At 44.9% G+C, this 23,522-nt stretch overlaps 1 protein-coding gene across 23 annotated transcripts in view; it reads right to left on the minus strand.

Annotated features, from left to right (window-relative positions):
- Positions 1–23,522, minus strand: part of LOC110522973 (PATJ crumbs cell polarity complex component) — a 237,273-nt gene that overhangs the window by 124,869 nt on the left and 88,882 nt on the right. For 5 of the 23 annotated variants that reach the window (XM_090235267.1, XM_090235262.1, XM_090235260.1 and 2 more), the window contains one exon: positions 19,723–19,967. The exons of 13 other annotated variants lie outside the window; for them this stretch is intronic. In XM_090235267.1, coding sequence (XP_090091393.1) covers positions 19,939–19,967 — 29 coding nt within the window. In that variant the 3' untranslated portion in view covers positions 19,723–19,938. Of the gene's footprint in view, positions 1–19,722; positions 20,421–23,522 lie in introns of those variants that run through there. 5 more of the 23 variants (XM_090235266.1, XM_090235261.1, XM_090235259.1 and 2 more) reach the window with 1 other exon arrangement.

Below are 23,522 nucleotides of genomic sequence, written 5' to 3' on the forward strand. Positions count from 1 at the left end.
TGTGCAACCTTGTGGCTACCCCAGGACGACAGCTGAGAAACACTGGTCTAAATAACTTAAAGACTTGCCCACAGTAGAACTGCAAGTGAACTGCAGTGTCTAATCCTTAAGAGGCAGACTTGCATGCTGTGGTGTGGTTCTCATTGTCCTCCGTAGCTCTACTACCATCCAACAGAGAGGATTAATGCTTATTTCTATTAAAGAGCTTCACTGCTGCATCCTAGAAACTAATGCTCCAGTTAGGAGAACGCTCTATCCTGTTGAAGACGGCTTGGTAGTCGAAACGTTGCTTTTCAATTGTCGCATCGGAGGGCCCAGAGTGGAGGAGAGTGCTAAGCACGGCTCAAGTGCATAAAGCCGCTCTGATAAAGCATTTACGGAACGTTTAGGGGGATTTTGCGGGACAATTAACGGGAATCATCTAATGTCGTTCCCAGACACTTCCTCCCCAATAGGCTGGGGACAACCATCCGAGGAGAGGCAGAGAGACAGAGACAGTTCAGTCAAGCTGGATGGTGTAGTGCTCCTTGGCTTTGATTATGTTCAGCAAACACTGCTATTTGTACAGAGTACACGGCCTATCTAACCATCTACAGCCTAGCTGTTCCCTAGTTGTCCTTGCTGCACCGTCACTGCAGCACCCACTGGGTTGTCACCATCTGACCATGCTAGAAAGGAAGGAAAATCAGCACACCAGGTCGCTGTTGAAAAAGGACAGAGAACTGCATTCCCCCCCCCCCCACCCCCAACAAGAATGTTCAACCACCAACCCTGAACCAGAGAACATATATACAACACAACGTAAATATATATATGGCTCTGGCAATACTATAGGAATGCATCCCAAATAGCAGCCTATCCCCTTATATAGTGTACTGCTTTTGACCGGGATCCTATTTCACATAATATCGTGTACCCCTTATGACCAGGGCCCTGGTAAAATTGCGTGCACTACAAAGGGAATAGGGTGCCATTTGCGATGCACACAGAGACTGGCAAACACCAGAGCCCTAAACAGACAAAGTCATGTAAATATATGGCGCACAGTCTAGCACTCCATAGTGGGGTTTTAATGTGCTGTAAGTCAACGCTGACAGAGTGATTCCTCCAAAATGAATCTGTGTGTGTCTGTGCTCCCTCCAACATAAATGAGTGCTGCAGCATCAACAGGGGGGGAAGCCAAGTCCATCTAACCTAGTGATCAGCAGTAGACTGATCATCATGTACTGTATAAACCTCCCAATAACAGTGCATTGATTTACACAGGTGTGGGGGCGTAAGGAAGGGTGGGGGGGACACAGAGAGAGACAGGCAGGTAAACAGGTACACATACACACAGAAAAGCTGCACACACACAAATAGGCTGACTAATGCACACACGTATGGACAGGACACACACACACCCAGGCTGCCAAGCACAAATTGTCCCAAAACACAATTCAATTTTCTTCCTCTTATCTGAGTCACGTGCACACACACACACACACACACCTTGCCTTCTCTTGTGATGTAAGAATTCACACGTGTCTGCCTCTGACCCTCACTGGTTAGAATCAATTTCAGACAAGGATAAAACTCGCTACGCTAAACGATCTCTACCACACACACACCCCAGGCTCACCCCAGGCTTCCTCCAGAAGGTCATGTGTGTATGTAACACCAGGGTAAGGACAAATGTTAATCAGAGTTGTCCAACTCCCACTTGTTTCTACTGAGCTCAATGTCATAACCCTGCAAGGGTGATGCTTCAACAGGGGAGAGGGGCGGATCGAGAGAGAGAGCTACCAAGAGAGCGAGCGATCAAATGAGAGAACGAACCGGAGAGATCTTAATAGGAGAGTAAAACAGGCGGAGAGGGGACAGAGATGAAAGGGTATCAAAGTCTCACCAGGGCAGTCTGAAGTGGGCAGAAAGAAACAGACGGACAGAGACGACGCTGGCCTGGGTGACTCTTGGCTATTTTCTGAGTGGTCGCACGGGTGATGAAGTGGGCTTCATGTCTGCATATTGCAGTCTACAGATGTACGCACATCAACCCCCTGGACACCCTCGCTCTACTCCTTAATCGCCCTATAGTACTGCACAGTGGAAGGCTTAAAATTGCCCTCAGAGCACACTGAGTACACAAGGACACCAACACCCACACACACTAGAAACCCACGTATACAAATTAAGGGATGGCTTCACATGAGACCGGCATTGACAGCCCCCACACACTCTTATGCATAAACGCACAGACTTTCTTCATTCTACAAGCTTATTAAAAGACACACTGACCTGGCACCATGGTCCATGCTTCACTCTCCCAGCAATCTGGAGCTTAACATCCCCTCATGTGCGTGTGTGCGTGTGTGTGTGTGTGTGTGTGTGTGTGTGTGTGTGTGCGCGCGCGAGCGCTTGTGCGTCCGTTGTCAGACTCGCGGCGTTGGGCGGCAGCGCTGCCGTGAGCCAGGCTGAGCAGGCATGCTGAAATACGGTGAGCTGCGGAGAACACACGGACAGAGGAGAAGAAAGAGAGAGAGAGAGGAGAGCAACTGCTTGCCAGCCAGCTCCTATGCCGAATGCACCAGCACGCTAACAAGCTTCAACAGCCCCCCCCTTCTCTTCCTTAACGCCATCTGATCTCACAGCTACAGAAGATGGAACAAAACGAGTCTTATCTCTCCCACACGCTCCATAAAGAATAATTAGCCCGTATTTTACTCTAATCTTGCCCTCGCCACTTGTCTCTACCGCTCTCCCTGAGCATGTGGTTGGGCTGATTGGATTCAGTGTATATCTCTTTATTTATAAATGTGGGTTTCGATTGTGTGTGTGTGTGTGAAACAGTGTGTGTTGGGAGAGTGTCTGCGTGTGTGTTGTGTGTGAGGGAGAGAGAAAGAAGGGGGCTTTCGCTGCAGTAGAGAGAAGGGAGGTTGGCGGGGGTGGGGTGACAAGGAAAACTGGTGATTGAGGTTGATCTGCACCACTGCTCTAGCTGGCAGATCCAGGGCTGTGTGTGTGTGGCACCGTTTACCACACAGACTCACACACAAACTGCTCATTAGGCAAGAGTAAGCGGAATTATGTGTGGGGTGGGGATGATGGTTTCATTATGATGGCTTATTGATCAGTCACTTCACAATGACAGCCCAGTCCACCCACTGAACACACACACGCCTCTCACTCACTGTCAAACAGTTATTCAGAGCCTAAGGGCTAAGTCATGTGACATGAACATGTTAAGGAGATGAAGATACAAATAGATAAACCCCCCCCCCCAAATGACTCATAGCTACATCAAACATGCCCGAAAACACTCTTTTCCATTATCTGATATCAGCACACACTCAATTACCCGAGTTTACAGTCTGCTGCAGCATCCTAGACATGCACGAAACCCCAGGCACACACACACACACACACACACCAGTAGACAGCATATCATCCTGTTTTCAATCAAGGAGCGGTTTATCAAAAGAAACGCATGCTGACAGTCGAAATTGCCCTCAAATTAATGTTGGTTTGTGTTTTTTTTCCAAACCGCCCACGACAACTCGTTTGAGCGAACCCCACTTTCAGAAAAAGATTGCTGAATGAAGTCATTTTGGGGAACTTTGTGATCGCTGCTCCGCACTTCAATTAGCCAGTCATTCAGTTGAACAGCGATGCAGAATTACCAATCCACAGAGAGATGGGCTGTTTTAAAACTCCCATTACTTTGCCTCCGGCCTGCGTACATAGCGGGACGAGTAATCAGCATCTCCCCATTAAATATACACTTCAATATGTCTCCGTATCAATACGTCATTTCTCCAGGGGAAATACACGGAGGACTTCAAGGACGAAAGAAATGGAACAGGCCTACATTTATTTGGACTTTAGCCAGAAAAAAAGACAGTGTGAGAAGCCTTTGGCACAGAATGCCAAGGCAATCAGTACAGGAAATGTCACTCAATATGGCAACAAACACTACTTTCATCAAGCATTCTCTTGTTCCAAGGTGGTGTTAGCCACTGAATGAAACAGAATGGATTATGTTGCATCTCTATGCTCTTGCCCAATAAGGATTTAATAGAGTCAAAGGTTCACGCTCAGCTTTTGAACGGTTTTAGTCATGGCTCACTGATACAGACATTTATTAGAGCTCTCTGTTAATCCAATGGCCTCTGTAAACCAGGGGAGTTCCCAAGGGCTCTGTCGTGGTGGATCATCGTGCTTTTCATCATGCATGCCTGGACTCATTGCTTGACAATTGTGCTTATTAAACAGCACAATGGAAAAGAGAATAGACAGAATAGAAAACACACAACAAAAAAACTCAGCATCAGAAACAGTCCCACTTCAATCTAGATTAGAAGATTAAAAAAACCTAACATTTTGAAATATTCTAGGTTTCAATTTGAAATATATTTCAATTCTGGATTATTTTACAAAACTGGAAGGATTTCTTGAAACCTCATAGTAACATTATTGTTCATATTACAAGACCTGGAGAAATTAAAAAAGTTCAAAAGATACCAGATGTGGGGATGTCACCTTTAAAAACCAGGGGTTAGAACTGGTTCAGGGAACAGAACAGAAAACGGAAGTGATCTATAGTATTCCGGAACAGAACCATGATTTTAAAAGCATGGGAACCGGTTAATAACTTTTACATTACACATTGTTTTTGTCCCACACAAAAACCCATCAAAGCACCCATGCAAAGCACTCGGTCACTCAGAAAAAACATCTCCTTCCACTGTCTGCCTTGCCAGCTAGTTTTCAAGGCTAGTTAATGATACTATAGTTCTCACGTTTCACATTGGATTTATTAACTACAAAAAAGGTAAGACGTAATTTGAATTCTGGTGCCGCTGCACACAAACTTGTTAACTAGCTCTGGTCCAGGGCGTTGAGCTAGCCACCGGCGTTGAGAGCACTCGTGGACATTCCAAGTTACCTCCATATTAGCCGCTCCTCCGTTCGCATCTCGCTGGTATGCAACTACGTAATTCAGTGACGTAATGACAGGCCTACTACTAATATCGTAAAAACATTAGAATACACAGTGCTTCCAAGTCAAGCCTCCTCCATGTTCATCCCTCTCTAAATCATACAGCACCGCATCTTGGACCCTTGTCCATCAAGCATGTAAACAACTAGCGGTCCATAGAAAGCTGCTCTAATCTGCACCGATTGGAAGAGTAATTGTAAAACACCGATATGACAAGTTAAAAAAGGAATCGAAAGGAACAATATAAACCGGTACTTTTTTCTAGGTCGAATCGGATTAGAGCTTTATTTTGCTGGTTGGAACAGTGGAAAGGAACCCCAAAATAATTTGGTTCCGTTTAAAACAAAACCCATAGGAAAATGATTTTGGCTCCAACATCCGCTTTAAATATTTTGGAGCAGACAGTCAGGCATTCCATCGAATTTGCCTCAGTGGAAATGTAAAATGTCAAATACATGTTGATATTTGATCCAGACGTAGCAAGAGACAAGAGCTGGCAGACTGCACCTTCATTAACTTTTAAAAGAACAATAAATTGCGCAACAACGTACCAAATAAAATGTCTAGTAAATTCTGGGATGTTGTAAGTGCATACAATTAACTTTGTGGTGACAATCATGTAGCCTTGGTGTCGGCTTAAAATGACTGCCAGGTGAAAATCTAACTTTACAAGTTACTATTCTGTTCACTCATATCCAAATAATGTTGACTCGTCCTATACTCGTATTTGTGGCCAAAGCATAAAATTGGAGAAAAAAAGTTTACAAATAGTTCAAAACCCCCACCTCAAACTAGTATCTAATACAAGTAAAAAAAGAGACTTGCTATTTCCTCATATAACATTATATAATCTCCCTTAGAAGGCTGAGCTGGCCAATCAGCGGTCTAAAGGAGGATGATCTGGCCACTCAGCAGTCGACCTGCATGAATATTTTTTTTATGACCGGTATAAGCCCACAACATTCCAACACAGAAAAGCTACTTTTTAACATAGTCAGTAAAAAAAATTGGGGACAGAAAACTATTTCACTCATATTGGAAGTAATTTTAGGTCATATTTCATAGAAATATGGGCAGCTCCTTTAATAAATAAAGACCTGAACAGCTATTCACATTATCCAAAAATGCTACAGAGTGACTGTCAAGTATCCAAATAATCCTCAGCATGATTTTCAGAAGAGTGACATTTTGGGAAAAGATAACTCAGAATTCCGTGAATGCCAGATCCAAAAAGAATATGAAAGACAAAATGCATCAGAACCCAACAATATAGATTTCTGAACAAATGAGGATGTAAAAATAGAACACAGAGGAGAAATGTTACCCTGCCCTATATCAACAAAAAAAAAGCATCCTAATGTAAGCTTCAGACTAAAGGAGCATGTTATTTGATTATTTGCCATCTTGGGAGATGAGAATTGCAAAGGCATCAGGGATGCATACAGTGTCTCCTCAGTCACGTTTTTCAACTAGCAGCACGGACGTGAGCACTGCAGACAAAACCAGAGGAGAGCAGAATGCAGTCCAGAAGGTTCTCCGAGGGTTGATCAAGGCTCTACGCCACTACAAATGGGGGGGGGGGGGGGGGGGGGGGGGGTGTGAGACAGAAGCTCAATTCCTCAGTAGTGTGTGTGTGTTTACCGTTTCCTTTCAGAGAGACAGAAGCAGTGAGAGAAAGAGAGCAAAAGAGACACGCGCACACGGCATGAAACTGTCGTTTAAACACGAGAGAAGAGGAAACGTCATAGAGGGATCAGAGGGAGCAGTGACCATGAGGAGCCAGGCGCACACACTCCAATTACAGATAAATCATACTGGATGTGGTTATGACTACTCTAACCGCTGATGCATTGGAATTGGTATTAACAGGTTAAGAGTGGTCCTACAAAACCAGTGCATGCAAAAATAATTCAGACCCCTTTTTCACATTTTATTAGAGGCTTATTCTGAAATGGATTAAATATTTTTTTCCATCAGTCGACACAATACGCCATAAATGACGAAGCGAAAAGAGGTTTAGAAATGTATTTGAAAATTTCAGACCTTTCAGACCTTTTGCTATGAGCTCAGGTGCATCTGGTTTTCGTTGATCATCCTTGAGATGTTTCTACAACTTGATTGGAGTCCACCGGTGGTAAATTCAATTGATTGGACATGATTTGGAAAGGCACACACCTGCCTATATAATGTCCCACAGTTGAAAGTGCATGTCAGAGCAGAAACCAAGCCATGATGTCGAAAGAATTGTCTGTAGAGCTCCAAGACAGGATTGTGTCAAGCCACAAATCTGTGGAAGGGAACTAAAACATGTCTGCAGCATTGAAGGTCCACAAGAACACAGTGGCCTCCATCATTCTTAAATGGAACAAGTTTGGAATCACCAAGACTCTTCCTAGAGCTAGCCGCCCGGCCAAACTGAGCAGTCGGGAGAGAAGGTCCTTTGTCAGGAAGGTGACCTAGAACCCGATGGTCACTCTGACAGAGCTGCAGAGTTCCTCTGTGGAGATGGGAGAACCTTCCAGAAGGACAACCATCTCCGCAGCACTCCACCAATCAATCCTTTATGGTCGAGTGACCAGACGGAAGCTACGCCTCAGTAAAAGGCACATGACAGCACCTAAAGGACTTTGACCATGATAAACAAGATTCTATGGTCTGAAGATTGAAATCTTTGGCCTGAATGCCAAGCGTCACGACTGGAGGAAACCTGGCACCATCCCTACGGTGAAGCATGGTGGTGGCAGCAACATCATGCTTTGGGGATGTTTTTCAGAGGCAGGGACTGGGACACTAGTCAGGATCGAAGGGAAAGATGAACCGAGCAAAGTACAAAGAGATCCTTGATGAAAACCTGCTCCAGAGCTCTCAGGAGCTCAGACTGGGGTGAAGGTTCACCTTCCAACAGGACAACAATCCTAAGCACACAGCCAAGACAAAGCAGGAGTGTCTTCGGGACAAGTCTCTGAATGCCCTTGAGTGGCCCAGCCAGGGCCCGGACTTGAACCCAATCGAACACCTCTGGAAAGACCTGAAAATAGCTGCACAGCGACATTCCCCATCCAACCTGACAGAGTTTGAGAGGATCTGCAGAGAAGAATGGGAGAAACTCCCCAAATACAGGTGTGCCAAGCTTGTAGCGTCATACCCAAGAAGACTCAAGGCTGTAATCACTGCCAAAGGTGCTTCAACAAATAACGGGTCTGAAAACGTATGTTAATGTCATATGTTTATTTTGATATTTTTGGGGGGCAAATTTATATTAAAAAAAGTATTTAAAAAAAATACATGTTTTTGCTATGTCTTTATGGGGTATTGTGTGTATAAGGCTGTAATGTAACAAAATGTGGAAAAAGTCAAGGGGCCTGTGTAACAGTACAAATTTAGACCGTCCCCTCGCCCATACCCGGGCGCGAACCAGGGACCTTCTGCACACATCAACAACTGACGCCTACGAAGCGTCGTTACCCATCGCTCCACAAAAGCCGCGGCCCTTGCAGAGCAAGGGGAACTACTACTTCAAGGTCTCAGAGCAAGTGACGTCACTGATTGAAACGCTATTTAGCGCCCATGCTAACTAAGCTAGCCGTTTCACATCCGTTACACTCACCCCCCTTTTGACCTTCCTCCTTTTTCCGCAGCAACCAGTAATCCGGGTCAACAGCATCAATGTAACAGTACAAATTTAAACCGTCCCCTCGCCCATACCCGGGCGCGAACCAGGGACCTTCTGCACACATCAACAGTCACCCTCGAAGCATCTTTACCCATCGTTCCACAAAAGCCGCGGCCCTTGCAGAGCAAGGGGAACTACTACTTCAAGGTCTCAGAGCAAGTGACGTCACTGATTGAAACGCTATTTAGCGCCCACGCTAACTAAGCTAGCCGTTTCACATCCGTTACACCTGAATACTTTCCGAATGCACTGTAAAGTACTATTTTCCCCCTTTTGCAGCAACTGACAATTTGACATGGTCAAACCTAAAATAGGAAAAAGCACTAGCTATAAAACTCCAGTAAATTAACTCGGAACAATCTCAGGCAGGTGGCGAGTGACAGTGTAGACTGCAAATGTAGTCTTGTGCAGCATACGCTAACAAGAGAGCTGAATGTAGCCCTGTGGTTGTCAGTACCGTCTCACAATGACCGATCCCACAGTGGCGGTCTCGTCAACTGCAATACCTCCTCGGGCTGCCTTGTGTCGGACGGATAGGTCCATAGATAATTGGGAATGTCTGAGTGTGTGTGTGCGCGATGCAAGCAAGGCTTCGGCCAAGGCTTTAAGAAGAACCGAGTGAGGACATTCAATAACAAAGTGGGAGAGGAAAGGAAACAAGCGAGCAAGAGAAGGGGAGAAGATGAAGAGAAGCAGGGATGGATGACTGAGGTAGGATGGGGAGAAGAGAGGAGACCTATTACAAGGACAATTGAATCACTACAGAATGGGGTAAGTGTGTGTGCTTAGAATGACATACAGTATATGCCTAACTGAATTAAATATTTAAAAAGGTTGAGACCGTATACTTGTGTGTGTTTGTGTGTGTCTACAGAACACTGCAGCCTCAGTCACTCGATCGGACACTTGTCCAATAATCAGTTAAGAGGAACACCATCATAGGACTCCAAAATCACACTAACCCACTTCACCATACAAGCTGTGACAAAATGTCATTGTAGTCATAAATGACAGACAAAAGAATACAGAAAGGAGGTAGACCTAACTGCACATGAAAGAGGGGGACTATTTGAGTCATGGATAAAAGGAGTGTGGGGGGAGGAAGGATAAAAGATTTCAAATTGAAAGTTGAGGGGCTCTTCAGAAGTGAAGGAGAACAGGAAAGAGAAAGAATAAAAATGATTTGACATTGAGTGAGGACAAGTATTCGTTTAACGGTTTCATTTTCTCCATTCCATGTGTTGGCATCGCAGGAAGCCATGCTATTTTCCTTCTCCTCTTATCCCCAATGCATCTGGGGCGTCTGCTCTGGATTTGACACTGGGGCCTGACAGCTGGCTGGAAATCCTGAGTCGCTAAAAAAGGGCATGTGGCGTCTCAGCAAGATGGCGCCGGCGAACATGGTCGCCCTCGCCTCGAGCTCCTATAAAACTTTGAAGGTTTCCATCCACCTGTAGACAAGACGTGATGATGGCTTATACCTTCAGGTGTGTGTATGGCCAACTGTTCGTACGTGTGAATGCATTCGTGTGCGTTTTGAAGAAATGGAAGAAGTTGGATTACGTGTGCTGGCAGTGGTTCTAATTTTAAACCCAGTCGGTGGTGTCTGTGTCTGGGAGGATTCTACACAGCAGCAGAGCGCCAGCCTTGACCCGATTGTTGTGTCCCGGTTTATTCAGTTACACACCCCGAACTTTTCTCCCTTCCTGGCACACGCTGTCAGACAACCCTGTCTGCATCCCAAACGCCACTCCAGTCACTAAGTAGTGCACTGTTTGACCAGAGCCCTATGGGACACCCTATGGCCCAGGTCAATAGTAGTACACTACAGGGATGACATTTGGAACAAAGCCTCAGATCAAGGATAGAGTTAGATAGAAGAGGCAGTGCTGCAGCTCTCACTGCCGGTGAAAACAATTGAACCGGCAGAAACAGGGCCAGAGCATCAGGGAAGGGTTGTGGGCGAAAACAACAAACTGAGAAGATCAGAGTAAATCCTTGGCGACGCTCTTATTTCCCAAGCCCTTATCACAGTCAAGGCACACCTATTTCATTTTTTTATATGTGTGAAAAAAAAACAAAAAAAACATGTAATATAACACAATATAATAGAACATTTGCCCGTGCGAAGTGATTCACATCTCGCATCTGGAACTGTTATTCTCAAACTGTGATAATTTGAAACGGGGCTCAATTTGGGGAGTTGTAACCCTGAAGAAATTATTTCAAAGAAAAAAAATCTGTTTCCTTTTCAAATAGAAACATTTGATTTAGTTTATTCTGCCTGTTCTTTGGAATTTTCAAAATGGATGAACAATTCCACATATGGTGATGAATTACGTCCACGACATCTGCTCGGTGAATAGGCCTAATGATGGATGAAAATACGCTCCGTCTATATCAAAATGAATGTTTTTGCACATTTTCAGTGTGGAACCTGTCTATGCTTGGGGGGGGGGATTACAGCCTAGGCTAGCCAATACTAAATGGACTAGTAGTTCGCAAAGAGGTCTAAGTGGAAAATAGACGGGATGCAATTATCGCAAAACCGCAGCTCGTTGTTGGAACACAGGGCCTTCAGAAAGTATTCACACCCCTTACTTTTCCCACATTTTATTGTGTTACAGCCTGAATATTAAATGGATTACATTTAGATTTGTTTTGTCACTGGCCTACACACAATACCACAAATTCAAAGTGGAAATATGTTTTTCAACATTTTTACAAAAGTAAAAAGCTGAATAGTCTCGAGTCAATAAGAATTCAATCCCTTTGTTATGGTAAGGCCAAATAAATTCAGGAGTAAAAATGTGCTTAACCAGTCACACAGTAAGTTGCATGGACTCACCGTGTGCAATAGTGTATCACCATTGAGTTTTCAATGACTACCTCATCTCTGTAAGGTCCTTCAGTCGAGTAGTGAATTTCAAACACAGATTCAACCACAAAGACCAGGGATGTTTTCCAATGCCTCACAAAGAAGGGCAACTATTGGTAGATGGATAAAAAAAAAAAAAAAAACAGACACCGAATATCCCTTTGAGCATGGTGAAGTTATTAATTACACTTTGGATGGTGTATCAATACACCCAGTCACTACAAAGATAGACGTCCTTCCTAACAGTTGCTGGAGAAGTAAACAACTCAGGGATTTCACCATGAGGCCAATGGTGACTTTAAAACAGTTACAGTTTAATGGCTGTGGATGGATCAACAACATTGTAGTTACTCCATAACACTAACCTAAATGACAGAGTGAAAAGAAGGACGCCTGTACAGAATAAAAATACTCCAAAATAGTGCCTGTTTGCAACAAGACACTAAAGTAATACTTAAAAGAATATGGCAAAGGAAAAAAAAAAAAAAAAAAGTCCTGTACAAAGTGTTATGTTTGGGGCAAATCCAATACAACACATTACTGAGTACCACTCTCCATGTTTTCAAGCATAATGGTGGCTGTATCATGTTATGGTTATGCTTGTAATTGTTAAGGACTGGGGAGTTTTTCAGGATAAAGAACAAGCCTTATGGAGCGAAGCACAGGCAAAATCCTAGTGGAAATACCTGGTTCAGTCTGCTTTCCACTAGACACTGGGAGATGAATGCACCTTTCAGCAGGACAAAACCTAAAACACAAGGCCAAATTGACACTGGAGTTGCTTATCAAGAAGACAGTGAATGTTCCTGAGTGGCCGAGTTACAGTTTTTACTTAAATCTATCTACTTGAAAATCTAATGGCAAGACCTTAAAATGGTTGTCTACCAATGATGAACAACCAATTTGACAGAGCTTGAAGAATTTAAAAATAATAATGGGCATTTGTGTTAAAACTCATCATTTGTCAAGGAACGTAGATGCGTTTTTATAGGTGGAGAGAAAGCGGTCAGAACACAATTGAGTGACAGACACGGAGGGGAAAGGGAATTCAGGGGGAAGAACTGTGCAATGCTTAGCTTGGTTTCTTTTTTGTTGTGCCCCACAATGGCACATATACAAATGGAACACTAGAGTCAAAGCAAATTAAGTCTTCAAGAAAGAAAAAAAAACTTTGAGACAACATTTCACTTGGCCGTTCGGACAGCCACAAAGAAACATTCCACCAAATAGTTGTACAGTATTTAAAGATGATTCTTCTTTTTTTTTAATCTCTGGTTAAAGATCGGGTTTTGACGTCCATACGAGTACTCATGCACATCCCTAGTACTGTGTGTGTTGGGGAGAGTTAATGGGTGCTTCAATATTTGCATCTATAAGTGTGTGTGTGTGTGATCCTGAATTTGTTTGTACAAGGGGTGAGAACAAAGTGAAATGAGCGTAACGCAGTGATAAGCTGCGGTCTTTCAGGCTTACTGGTAGGGTGTGTGTGTGTGTATGTGTGTCAGTTACAGGGGTTGTGTGTGCATGTGTCTAATGTGTGGGTATGTGTGCGTGTATCTATGTCATAATGTGTGTGTCTGTCATACAGTGTGTCTGTGTGCCCATGGGTACTATATGCAGGGCCTAAGGTAGGGTGAGGTAGGCTGTGCCCATCAGTCTGGCATTTGGTGGGTGAGGCTGGCACTGATCACAGCCAGGTGCCAGGGCACAGACAAATAAGAACCGGCACCCTGCCAGCCGGGTTGATGGATGAGAGCCGGCTGCCAGTCCACCCAGGGTAGCGGGCACTGCCAGGCCAATCAACCAAGCCTGGCACATACTGCAGCTCTGCCGTCAACTCCCATTTACACTGCAGTGTAATGACTGGACAAGCGTTAACACGCACGCACAAGCACTATCAACACACATGCACACACAGACACACACAGTACTACCAATGCAACCTGGGTGTACAGTTGTCAATAGCATAGAGGTAGAAGGGTGCATCAAGGCCCTGGTCCAAGCATCTCCTCCCTTCGCAGAACATTTGCCCTGGTATTGTGGGTTTATTCTAGTATCCCGCTGGGTGAACTTGAGTGACAGTGAGCCTGCATGAGAACGACTGGGGAGTCTGCCTGCATTCAATATTGACAGACGGGCAGCTATACAGTATTCTTCTCAGTCACTCTTCTCCCTTCCCATCCCGCTATCCTCCTGACACTGCTCGGCACGAGTGGAAAAGCATGTTGAGAGAGGACTGCCACTCAAAAAGTCAACCAAGCTGCATCCGTGGCCACTCGTGGAGAGAGTAGAGTGCGGCAGGTCTCCGAAGTAACTTCTGAATAAAACGTCTGTAGAGCAGCGCTTAATTTTTTAGTTTAGCGAGGCCTACAATGCACCCTTGACCAAAATATGTCTGTTGACCCCTTAGCTATTTTCACCACACGGTTTAGACCAGGGTTGGGTTTCTGAAATCAAATGCATGCAAAAAGCTCATAAGGTGTCCAGAGACACCGGAGTATATACAATTTTTTTTATAATCATAATTTTTTGGCAAAGTATAGTCAATTGAAATGTTCAAATGGCATAAGAGACTTTGGGCATTAAGTGTGGCAAACCACACATTTTATAATGCATTGCTCAAACTTTTTTTCTCTCTCCAAAAGTGTTGTTTGGTCTCTCCTTGGGCAGTGCTAATCACTGCTTAAAGTTCATGCAAGGAGAACATTCTCTGGGTTTCTAAGGGTTAATGACAAGACGTTAGATTGCTCTAAAGAAATGCCCCACATCAAGAACAACGAGTATGATTTATTGCACAAATGGACATCAAGTAGATGGCCATAAAAATATGGTGAGATAGCAATATGTCAGGAGAGCAGAGAACTGCTTCAGCAACAGAGGTCATCGTGACTGATTGTCATGGCAACGCGACATAACAAATGGAGGACATCTCAACAGGAAGAGGGTGGGAGGGGAAGGTAAAAAGGGAGCTTGTTCACAAGGACACTGTTGTTGAATCTCACCTAAGCAGAGGTCAATCATTTTAAAATGGAGTCTGGAATCAATGCATTTGCATTAACAGGGCACCGATACAAGCAATTGTGGAACACCAAGGTAGATATAATCCCGGTCGATCCTTGTATTGTTGACTGGGTGGCCATGTGAACAAGCCGGAATGATCAAGACCTTAAAAGGCCTGTTAAATACTGAATACATTTATAGAGCCATTAAAAAAGATTCTGAGACGTGTTATTCGGCCTCCCAAGTGGCTCAGCGGTCTAAGGCGCTGCATCTCAGTGCTAGAAACATCACTACAGACCCTGGTTCAATTCCAGGCTGTATCACAAAACGGCCATGATTGGGAGTCGCACAATTGGCCCAGTGTCGTCCGGGTTAAGGTTTGGCCGGGGTAAGCAGTCATTGTAATTAAGAATTTGTTCTTAACCGACTTGCCTAGTTAAATAAAAAATAGATAATTACAACAGCCTTTGTAGGCTAAATGCAGAAATTCCTGTAAATGCATTCATTTTTTTAAAAATGAAAAAAACTCACCTTTATTTAACCAGGTAGGCTAGTTGAGAACAAGTTCTCATTTACAACTGCGACGTGGCCAAGATAAAGCAAAGCAGTGTGACACTATTGACAGCGTTACAAGGAATAAACAAACGTACAGTCAATAACACAATAGAAAAAGTCTATATACAGTGTGTGCAAATGGCGTAAGGAGGTAAGGCAATAAATAGGCCATAGTAGCAAAGTAATTACAATTTAGCAAATTAACACGAGTGATAGATGTGCAAATAGAACAACTGGTGTGCAAAAGAGCAAAAAAGTAAATTAAAAAAATATGGGGATGAGGTAGGTAGTTGGATGGGCTATATACAGATGGGCTGTGTACAGCTGCAGAGATCGGTAAGCTGCTCAGATAGCTGTTGCTTAAATTTAGTGATAGGTCTCCAACTTCAGCGATTTTTGCAATTCGTTCCAGTCCTTGGCAGCAGAGAACTGGAAGGAAAGGCGGCCAAAGGAGGTGTTGGCTTTGGGGATGACCAGTGAAATATACCTGCTGGAGCACGTGCTACGGCTGGGTGTTGTTATGGTGACCAGTGAGCTGAGATAAGGTAGAGCTTTACCTAGCAAAGACTTATAGATGACCTGGAGCCAGTGGGTCTGGCGACGAATATGTAGTGGTGGGTGGTATATGGGGCTTTGGTGACAAAACGGATGGTACTGTGATGGACTGCATCCAATTTGCTGAGTAGTGTTGGGAGGCTAATTTGTAAATGACATTGCCGAAGTCGAGGATCGGCAGGCAGCATGGTGAGTTTTACGAGGGTATTTTTGGCAGCGTGAGTGAAGGAGGCTTTGTTGCGAAATAGGAAGCCGATTCCATATTTAATTTTGGATTGAAGTTGCTTAATATGAGTCTGGAAGGAGAGTTTACAGTCTAACCAGACACCTAAGTATTTGTAATTGTCCACATATTCTAAGTCAGAACCATCCAAAGTAGTGATGCTCGTCGGGCGGGCAGCGATCGGTTGAAGAGCATGCATTTAGTTTTACAAGCATTTAAGAGCAGTTGGAGGCCACAGTGTCCAAAGAAGGGCCACATGTATACAGAATGGTGTCGTCTGCGTAGAGGTGGATCAAGGAATCACCCTCAGCAAGAGCGACATCGATGATATATTCAGAGAAAAGAGTCGGCCCGAGAATTGAACGCTGTGGTACCCCAATAGAGACTGCCAGAGGTCCGGACAACAGGCCCTCCGATTTGACACACTGAACTCCATCTAAGAAGTAGTTGGTGAAACAGGCGAGGCAGTCATTTGAGAAACCGAGGCTGTTGAGTCTGCTGATAAGAATACGGTGTTTGACAGAGTCGAAAGCCTTGGCCAGGTCAATGAAGACAGCTGCACAGTACTGTCTTTTATCAATGGTGGTTATGATATCGTTTAGGACCTTGAGCGTGGCTGAGGTGCACCCGTGACCAGCTCGGAAACCAGATTGCACAGCGGAGAAGGTACGGTGGGATTCTTAATGGTCAGTGATCTGTTTTGTTAACTTGGCTTTCAAAGACTTTAGAAAGGCAGGGCAGGATGGATATAGGTCTGTAACAGTTTGGGTCTAGTGTGTCTCCCCTTTGAAGAGGGGATTTATTGGTGGTGACCGTGTTTCCTAGCCTCGGTGCAGTGGGCAGCTGGGAGGAGGTGCTCTTTCCCCATGGACTTTAGTGTCCCAAAACTTTTTGGAGTTTGAGCTACAGGATGCACATTTCTGTTTGAACATGCTAGCCTTTGCTTTCCTGACTGACTGTGTATTGGTTCCTGACTTCCCTGAAAAGTTGGATATCACGGATCCTATTCGATGCTAGCGCGGTCCGCCACAGGATGTTTTTGTGCTGGTCAAGGGCAGTCAGGTCTGGAGTGAACCAAGGGATATATCTGTTCTTGGTTCTGCATTTTTTGAAAGGGGCATGCTTATTTAATAGGGTGAGGAAATTACTTTTAAATAATGACCAGGAATCCTCTACTGATGGGATGAGGTCAATATCCTTCCAGGACATTCGGGCCAGGTCGATTAGAAAGGCCTGCTCGCAGAAGTGTTTTATGGAGTGTTTGACCGAAGACCCATAGCGGATGCAGGCAATGAGGCAGTGGTCGCTGAGATCCTGATTGAAAACAGCAGAGGTGTATGGAGGGCAAGTTGGTCAGGATAATATCTATGAAGGTGCCCATGTTTACAGATTTAGGGTTGTAGCTGGTGGGTTCCTTGATAATTTGTGTGAGATTGAGGGCATCTAGTTTAGATTGTAGAATTGCTCGGAGTGTTAAGCATATCCCAGTTTAGGTCACCTAACAGAACGAACTGAAGATAGATGGGGGGCAATCAATTCACATATGGCGTCCAGGGCACAGCTTGGAGCTGAGGGGGGGTCTATAAACAGGCGGCAACAGTGAGAGACTTATTTCTGGAGAAATTCATTTTTTAAATTAGAAGCGCGAACTGTTTGGGCATAGACCTGGAAAGTATGACAGAACTTTGCAGGATCTCGCTGCAGTAGATTGCAACTCCTTCCCCATGGGCAGTTCTATCTTGATGGAAAATGTTGTAGTTTGGGGATGGAAATCTCAGAATTTTTGGTGGCCTTCCGAAGCCAGGATTCAGACACGGCAAAGGACATCAGGGTTGGAGGAGTGTGCTAAAGATAACCAATAAGCCTACACAGGTGATTCATGAAAAACCATTGAAACAAAATGTGTCATTGACAAGAGCCAATACAAAGCACTGCATGAGATAAAACCAACAAGTACGCACGTTTATAATATTCATGACAATGTCTACATCTCGCCACTGGGGAAACAGAGTAGACCAGATGGTACTCGAAGCCACTGAAGATACAGCCTGTGTTTGATTCAGCTAGAAGAATATTCAGAAAGACTATAAAATGCGAGTGTAGTGAAATGCTTGTGCTTCTACTTCCGACAGTGCAGTAATATCTAACAAGTAATCTCACAATTCCCAACAACCACCTAATAGACACAAATCTAAAAAGGGGTGACTGAGAACATATAAATATATGCATGAGCGATGGCCGAGCGGCATTGGCAAGGTGCAATAGATAGTATAAAATACAGTATATACATATGATATGAGTAATGTAAGATGTGTAAACATTATTAAAGTGACATTATTTAAAGTGACTAGTGATCCATTTAATAAATTGATGTTGTAGATGCCATGGAGGGCAGGTAGTTCGCCCCCGGTGATGCGTTGTGCAGTCTGCACCACCCTCTGGAGAGCCTTGCGGTTGAGGGCGTGCAGTTGCCGTACCAGGCTGTGATACAGCCCGACAGGATGCTCTCGATTGTGCATCTGTAAAAGTTATTCAGGGTTTTGGCCAAATTTCTTCAGCCTCCTGAGGTTGAAGAGATGCTGTTGCGCCTTCTTCACCACACTGTCTGTGTGAGTGGACCATTTCAGTTGGTCTGTGATGTGTACGCCGAGGAACTTAACTTTCCACCTTCGCCACAGCTGTCCCTTCGATGTGGATAGGGGGGGGTTTAGTTGACGTTGAGTGAGAGGTTGTTTTCCTGACACAACTCCCAGTGCCCTCACCTCCTCCCTGTAGGCTGGCTGTCTCGTCGTGGTTGGTAATCAAGCCCACTACTGTATTGTAGTCCGCAAACTTGATGATTGAGTTGGAGGCGTGCATGGCCAGGAATACAGGAGGGGGCGGAGCATGCACCCTTGTGGGGCCCCAGTGTTTAGGGTCAGCTAAGTGGAGATGTTATTTCCTACCTTCACCACCTGGGGGGCGGCCTGTCAGAAACCTTGTTTTTGGATGCTGAGCTGTAGTCAATGAACAGCATTCTTACGTAGGTATTCCTCTTGTCCAGATGGGATAGGGCAGTGTGATGGCGATTGCATCATCTGTAGACCTGTTGGGGCGGTATGTAAACTGAAGTGGGTCTAGGGTGGCCGGTAAGGTGGAGGTGATATGATCCATGACTAGTCTCTCAAAGCACTTCAGAAGTGAGTGCTACGGGGCGGTAGTCATTTAGTTCAGTTATCTTCGCCTTCTTGGGAACAGGAACAATGGTGGCCATCTTGAAGCATGTGGGGACAGCAGACTGGGATAGGGAGCGATTGAATGTCCGTTAACACTCCAGCCAGCTGGTCTGCGCATGCTCTGAGGACGCGGCTAGGGATGCCGTCTGGGCCTGCAGCCCGTTTAAATGTTTGTTAAGGGAATTTTATCAATAATGACTAATTATGTATACATTTCAAAATCAGGACTGACTAATCAGAATACTATTATATTACTGTATATGTATGAATTTTCTTTATAATCCTAGTACTGAATATAATGTGTGTAAATATAATCAAGAATTAGAACAATGACTGTCTGTTCCTTGGTAGAAATTAATGAACTTACAGCCAGACTGGTTAGAAGGCTTATCTACACAGGCAGACCTTGGCTCTGATTGTAAATTATCTTAGTAAGGATAGACAATGTGGGAAGGCTTGAGAACTATACAGCCTTTGTACCAGTGTCAAGAAGAGACGGGACAGTTAGAAAACTAATGACGTCATTTTCAGTTTATAACCTGTGGTAAAATGTATCATGGGCAGTACTCTCGAGAATAAACGCTGCTGGTTGATTTTAAAGACTGGTCTCTGTCCATTTTATACAAATAAGAGTCTTACAAATTCTTATGAATTGACAGAGTGTTTCATTTTAATTGGGTATTAAAACAGAGGAATTTAATTCCTGTAACAATGTTTTATTCACGTCGGCCACGGAGAAGGAGGGGGGCGCAGTCCATGTTCGCGGGCCAGGACGGTGGCACTGTATCCTCAAAGCGGGCAAAGAAGGTGTTTCGTTTGTTGGGAAGTGTGACGTCGGTGTCCGTGACGTGGATGGTTTTCTTATTGTACTCCGTGATTTCCTGTAGACCCTGCCACATACAGTCACAACACCAAAACCAGTCAGAAAACTACAGAAAGTATTTTAACTTCACTGTGGCGAAAGTCAAGCTGAAAGGGGAGAGAAAGTCCAAGCCTTAATCCCCTCGGGAGTCAGGAGTTCCCACGTGGTGCACCTTGTTCTAGCCCAGCAATATCACACCTTATTCAACTCATCGCCTAGCCCTAGATTCAAATAAAGTGTACACAGTACAAAGCCTTGGGGTGTCCCAGGAATGTATTGAGAAACACTTTATTAGAGAAGAAATTCAACCAGCCACAGGCTACAAAATGGGAAATAACACAGTGCACAGAGACAGGACAAGGTGGGCATTTTCCCCACTCTCTCATGTTAGTTCATGTTAGTACATTCTATTGGTTAGGTTACATCCCTGGCCCCACCCTTAGCCGCCCGGCAACAGACAATCATCAGCCAATACGCCCCCCTGCAAAGACAGAGAGAAAGACACAGATTAAATCCTTTTCCTTTGCTGCTCGCTAACTTCCTTAGCAAGGCTAATAACAGGTCTAAATCGTCGCTTAATAGCTGGTCTTAAAAATAAAAAAAGAGGGATTAAAAGGTCACTAGCCCTCCAGCTCTTAAGATGTGTCAAAAAAAAAAAAAAAAAAAAAAAAAAAAATCACTAGTGTTTCATTTAAAGTTAATAGTGCATGTTGCTGTTTTCAAAATTGCTATGTCTAATATGGGCTTAGCCCTTGTTTGTTAAGCCTTCTATGAGAGAAACCTAATACACTCAACTCGACAGTGTTAGGATCGAGAGCTGCAAACAGGGTCTTCTTGCCTTCTATAAATGCGACGCGGCCTGTAAAATGCAGAGGCGATTAGTTTGGGTCTTAAATATACAGAGGAGGCGCGGGGATTGTCAGGCTATCGGCCCCAGCCAGATAGATGCTGATATTCAGCTCCCAGCTGCGGAACAGTCCATTTAACGGCTCTCTAGACACAAACCAACACGCAGAGGAAGGAAGGAGGAACGGGGGGGGTTAAGAGAGAGAGAGGGACTCCACTGTCTTGTCACCACTGGACTCAGGGGAGAGGTAAGCATGTGTAATGGAAGGGGGGTAAGGAGGAGAGGGGGGGGGGGGGGGTATAGGAAAAAAACGAGAAAGAAAGAGGGGGAGAGAGAGACAGAAGAGAGGAAGGGAGAATGATGACCAGAAGTGACAGCCCGAAGGGTAACAGAAAGAGAGAACAGAAAAGACTAGAGGGTTGAGAGGGAGAACGCCGTTGCTCCACAGTGACTATTTCTCTGTGGCTGCTTGCTTGCTCGTTAGGCCTACTTGTTGTTAATTAAGGCAGAACTAAAAGGAGACTGAAGACGACGTAGGGCTAAATATGTCAGAAACATGCATCACGGCTCAGGACAAACAAAGAGACAAACCGCAATCATGCTCTAGTCGGGTCTGTCTCGGTAAGGCCAACACACTGACGAAGGCTTTATGCCTTGGTATTCAAATGAGCAGTTATAGAATTTCCATTATTCCTCCAAGCATTCATGATGGGGGGAGAAAAATAACCCATTGATAGTTAAATATCACAATTTTATTTATGGACGATATTATATTGATTTGAGTATCGATTTATAAACATGAAAATAACTACTGTAGGTAGCGTTAGCTAGCGCTAGTCGGCTGTGCCTGAAATCACAAAAATCGAAGCCTCGAATCTAAACGCATATAGAATCGTGAGAGTCGCAATACATATCGGAACCTAAGTATCGTGATAATATCAAATGTTGAGGTCCCTGCCAATTCCCAGCCCTACCAAGCATGGCTCAGATCCAGTTGGTTCTTGAAACTCTTATCCAACTGAAGGGAGGAAAAAAAACATTCTAAAGATTGACTCTGAAAAATGTTGTTTTCTTAAGCTATGCACATTAATTAGTTTATAAGCAACATTGAGAACAGCAACAGCTCTTCAGACATCACATCAATTTTCCTACATGTAGCTTGACAAAACACAGGCTGACCTACCCTTCACACACACATCCCCACACCCACACACCAAGAGAAAGCTGAGCTCCCGTCACCACCCTAGGTACCCACACCAAAACCAGCTAAAGGGACAGTTCACCCCAAAATCAACATAGAAACCACCATTTCACAATACACCAGAGGAAACATCAGATATTGTCAAGTATCAGGACGTGAATGAAGGACCACTCAGTGGGCCGGTCCCAAATGGCAGCCTATTCTCTATATAGTTCACTACTTTTGATAGGAGCCTGCTAGAAAAGTAGCGAACGACAGTATGACGTGAATGTGGTGCCATTTGGGACTGAAACAGTCATGTCTCATGTTAAAGCCAATCCTTTTCCTGCTCTGTCTTATAGCCCGTCACCAGGGCTCTAGTAACTGAACTGCTATCGTTTTAGAGTTCTCCAGTACCCTAGCATTCCAACAAGTCCAAAAAGCACTATGTGAGCCACAGAGCAGGACTGCAGCAGCGGAGAGACAGAGACGGGCTGTGACTGCAGCAGCGGAGAGACAGAGACGGGCTGTGACTGCAGCAGCAGAGAGACAGAGACGGGCTGTGACTGCAGCAGCAGAGAGACAGAGACGGGCTGTGACTGCAGCAGCAGAGACAGAGACGGGCTGTGACTGCAGCAGCGGAGAGACAGAGACGGGCTGTGACTGCAGCAGCGGAGAGACAGAGACGGGCTGTGACTGCAGCAGCGGAGAGACAGAGACGGGCTGTGACTGCAGCAGCGGAGAGACAGAGACGGGCTGTGACTGCAGCAGCGGAGAGACAGAGACGGGCTGTGACTGCAGCAGCGGAGAGACAGAGACGGGCTGTGACTGCAGCAGCGGAGAGACAGAGACGGGCTGTGACTGCAGCAGCGGAGAGACAGAGACGGGCTGTGACTGCAGCAGCAGAGAGACAGAGACGGGCTGTGACTGCAGCAGCGGAGAGACAGAGACGGGCTGTGACTGCAGCAGCGGAGAGACAGAGACGGGCTGTGACTGCAGCAAATTGTCATTTAAGGTACCCCTCCCCTGCAGTGAGAGACTACGCAGACAGACTGGCTCTCAGACAGACAAAGATGGACTAGGTACACAGACACACTCAGACACAGACAGACTAACAGGCTTTTCGACAGACATACAGATAAGACAGGCTGGGCCTTAGTACCAGTCATTGTGACAATGATTGGGGTATAGCTGGCTCTTGACCCACTTCAATCCTTAACACACACACACACACACACACACACACGAGCTGTCCAGGAACACAACACACTGGAGACTTCACACTCACACACTGAGTGGTGTACACACACACACACACACACACACACACACACACACACACACACACACACAAAGTGAGTGGCCAGCGTAATTAGAGAGCAACAAGAAATCCATACCTCCTTCCGCCACCCGTCGCAGCAATTATCAATCACTCAGCTCACATCACATATGGACAGGGAGTTAACATCACTATCAATCACCCATCATACTATGACAGGTGGGATCCATTTATAATAACGTATAATTGTTATCATATAGGCCAGGCTATATTCATA

The sequence above is a fragment of the Oncorhynchus mykiss genome, chromosome 5 (assembly GCF_057628025.1).
Source record: "Oncorhynchus mykiss isolate SJ-2025 chromosome 5, ASM5762802v1, whole genome shotgun sequence".
Taxonomy (NCBI): domain Eukaryota; kingdom Metazoa; phylum Chordata; class Actinopteri; order Salmoniformes; family Salmonidae; genus Oncorhynchus; species Oncorhynchus mykiss.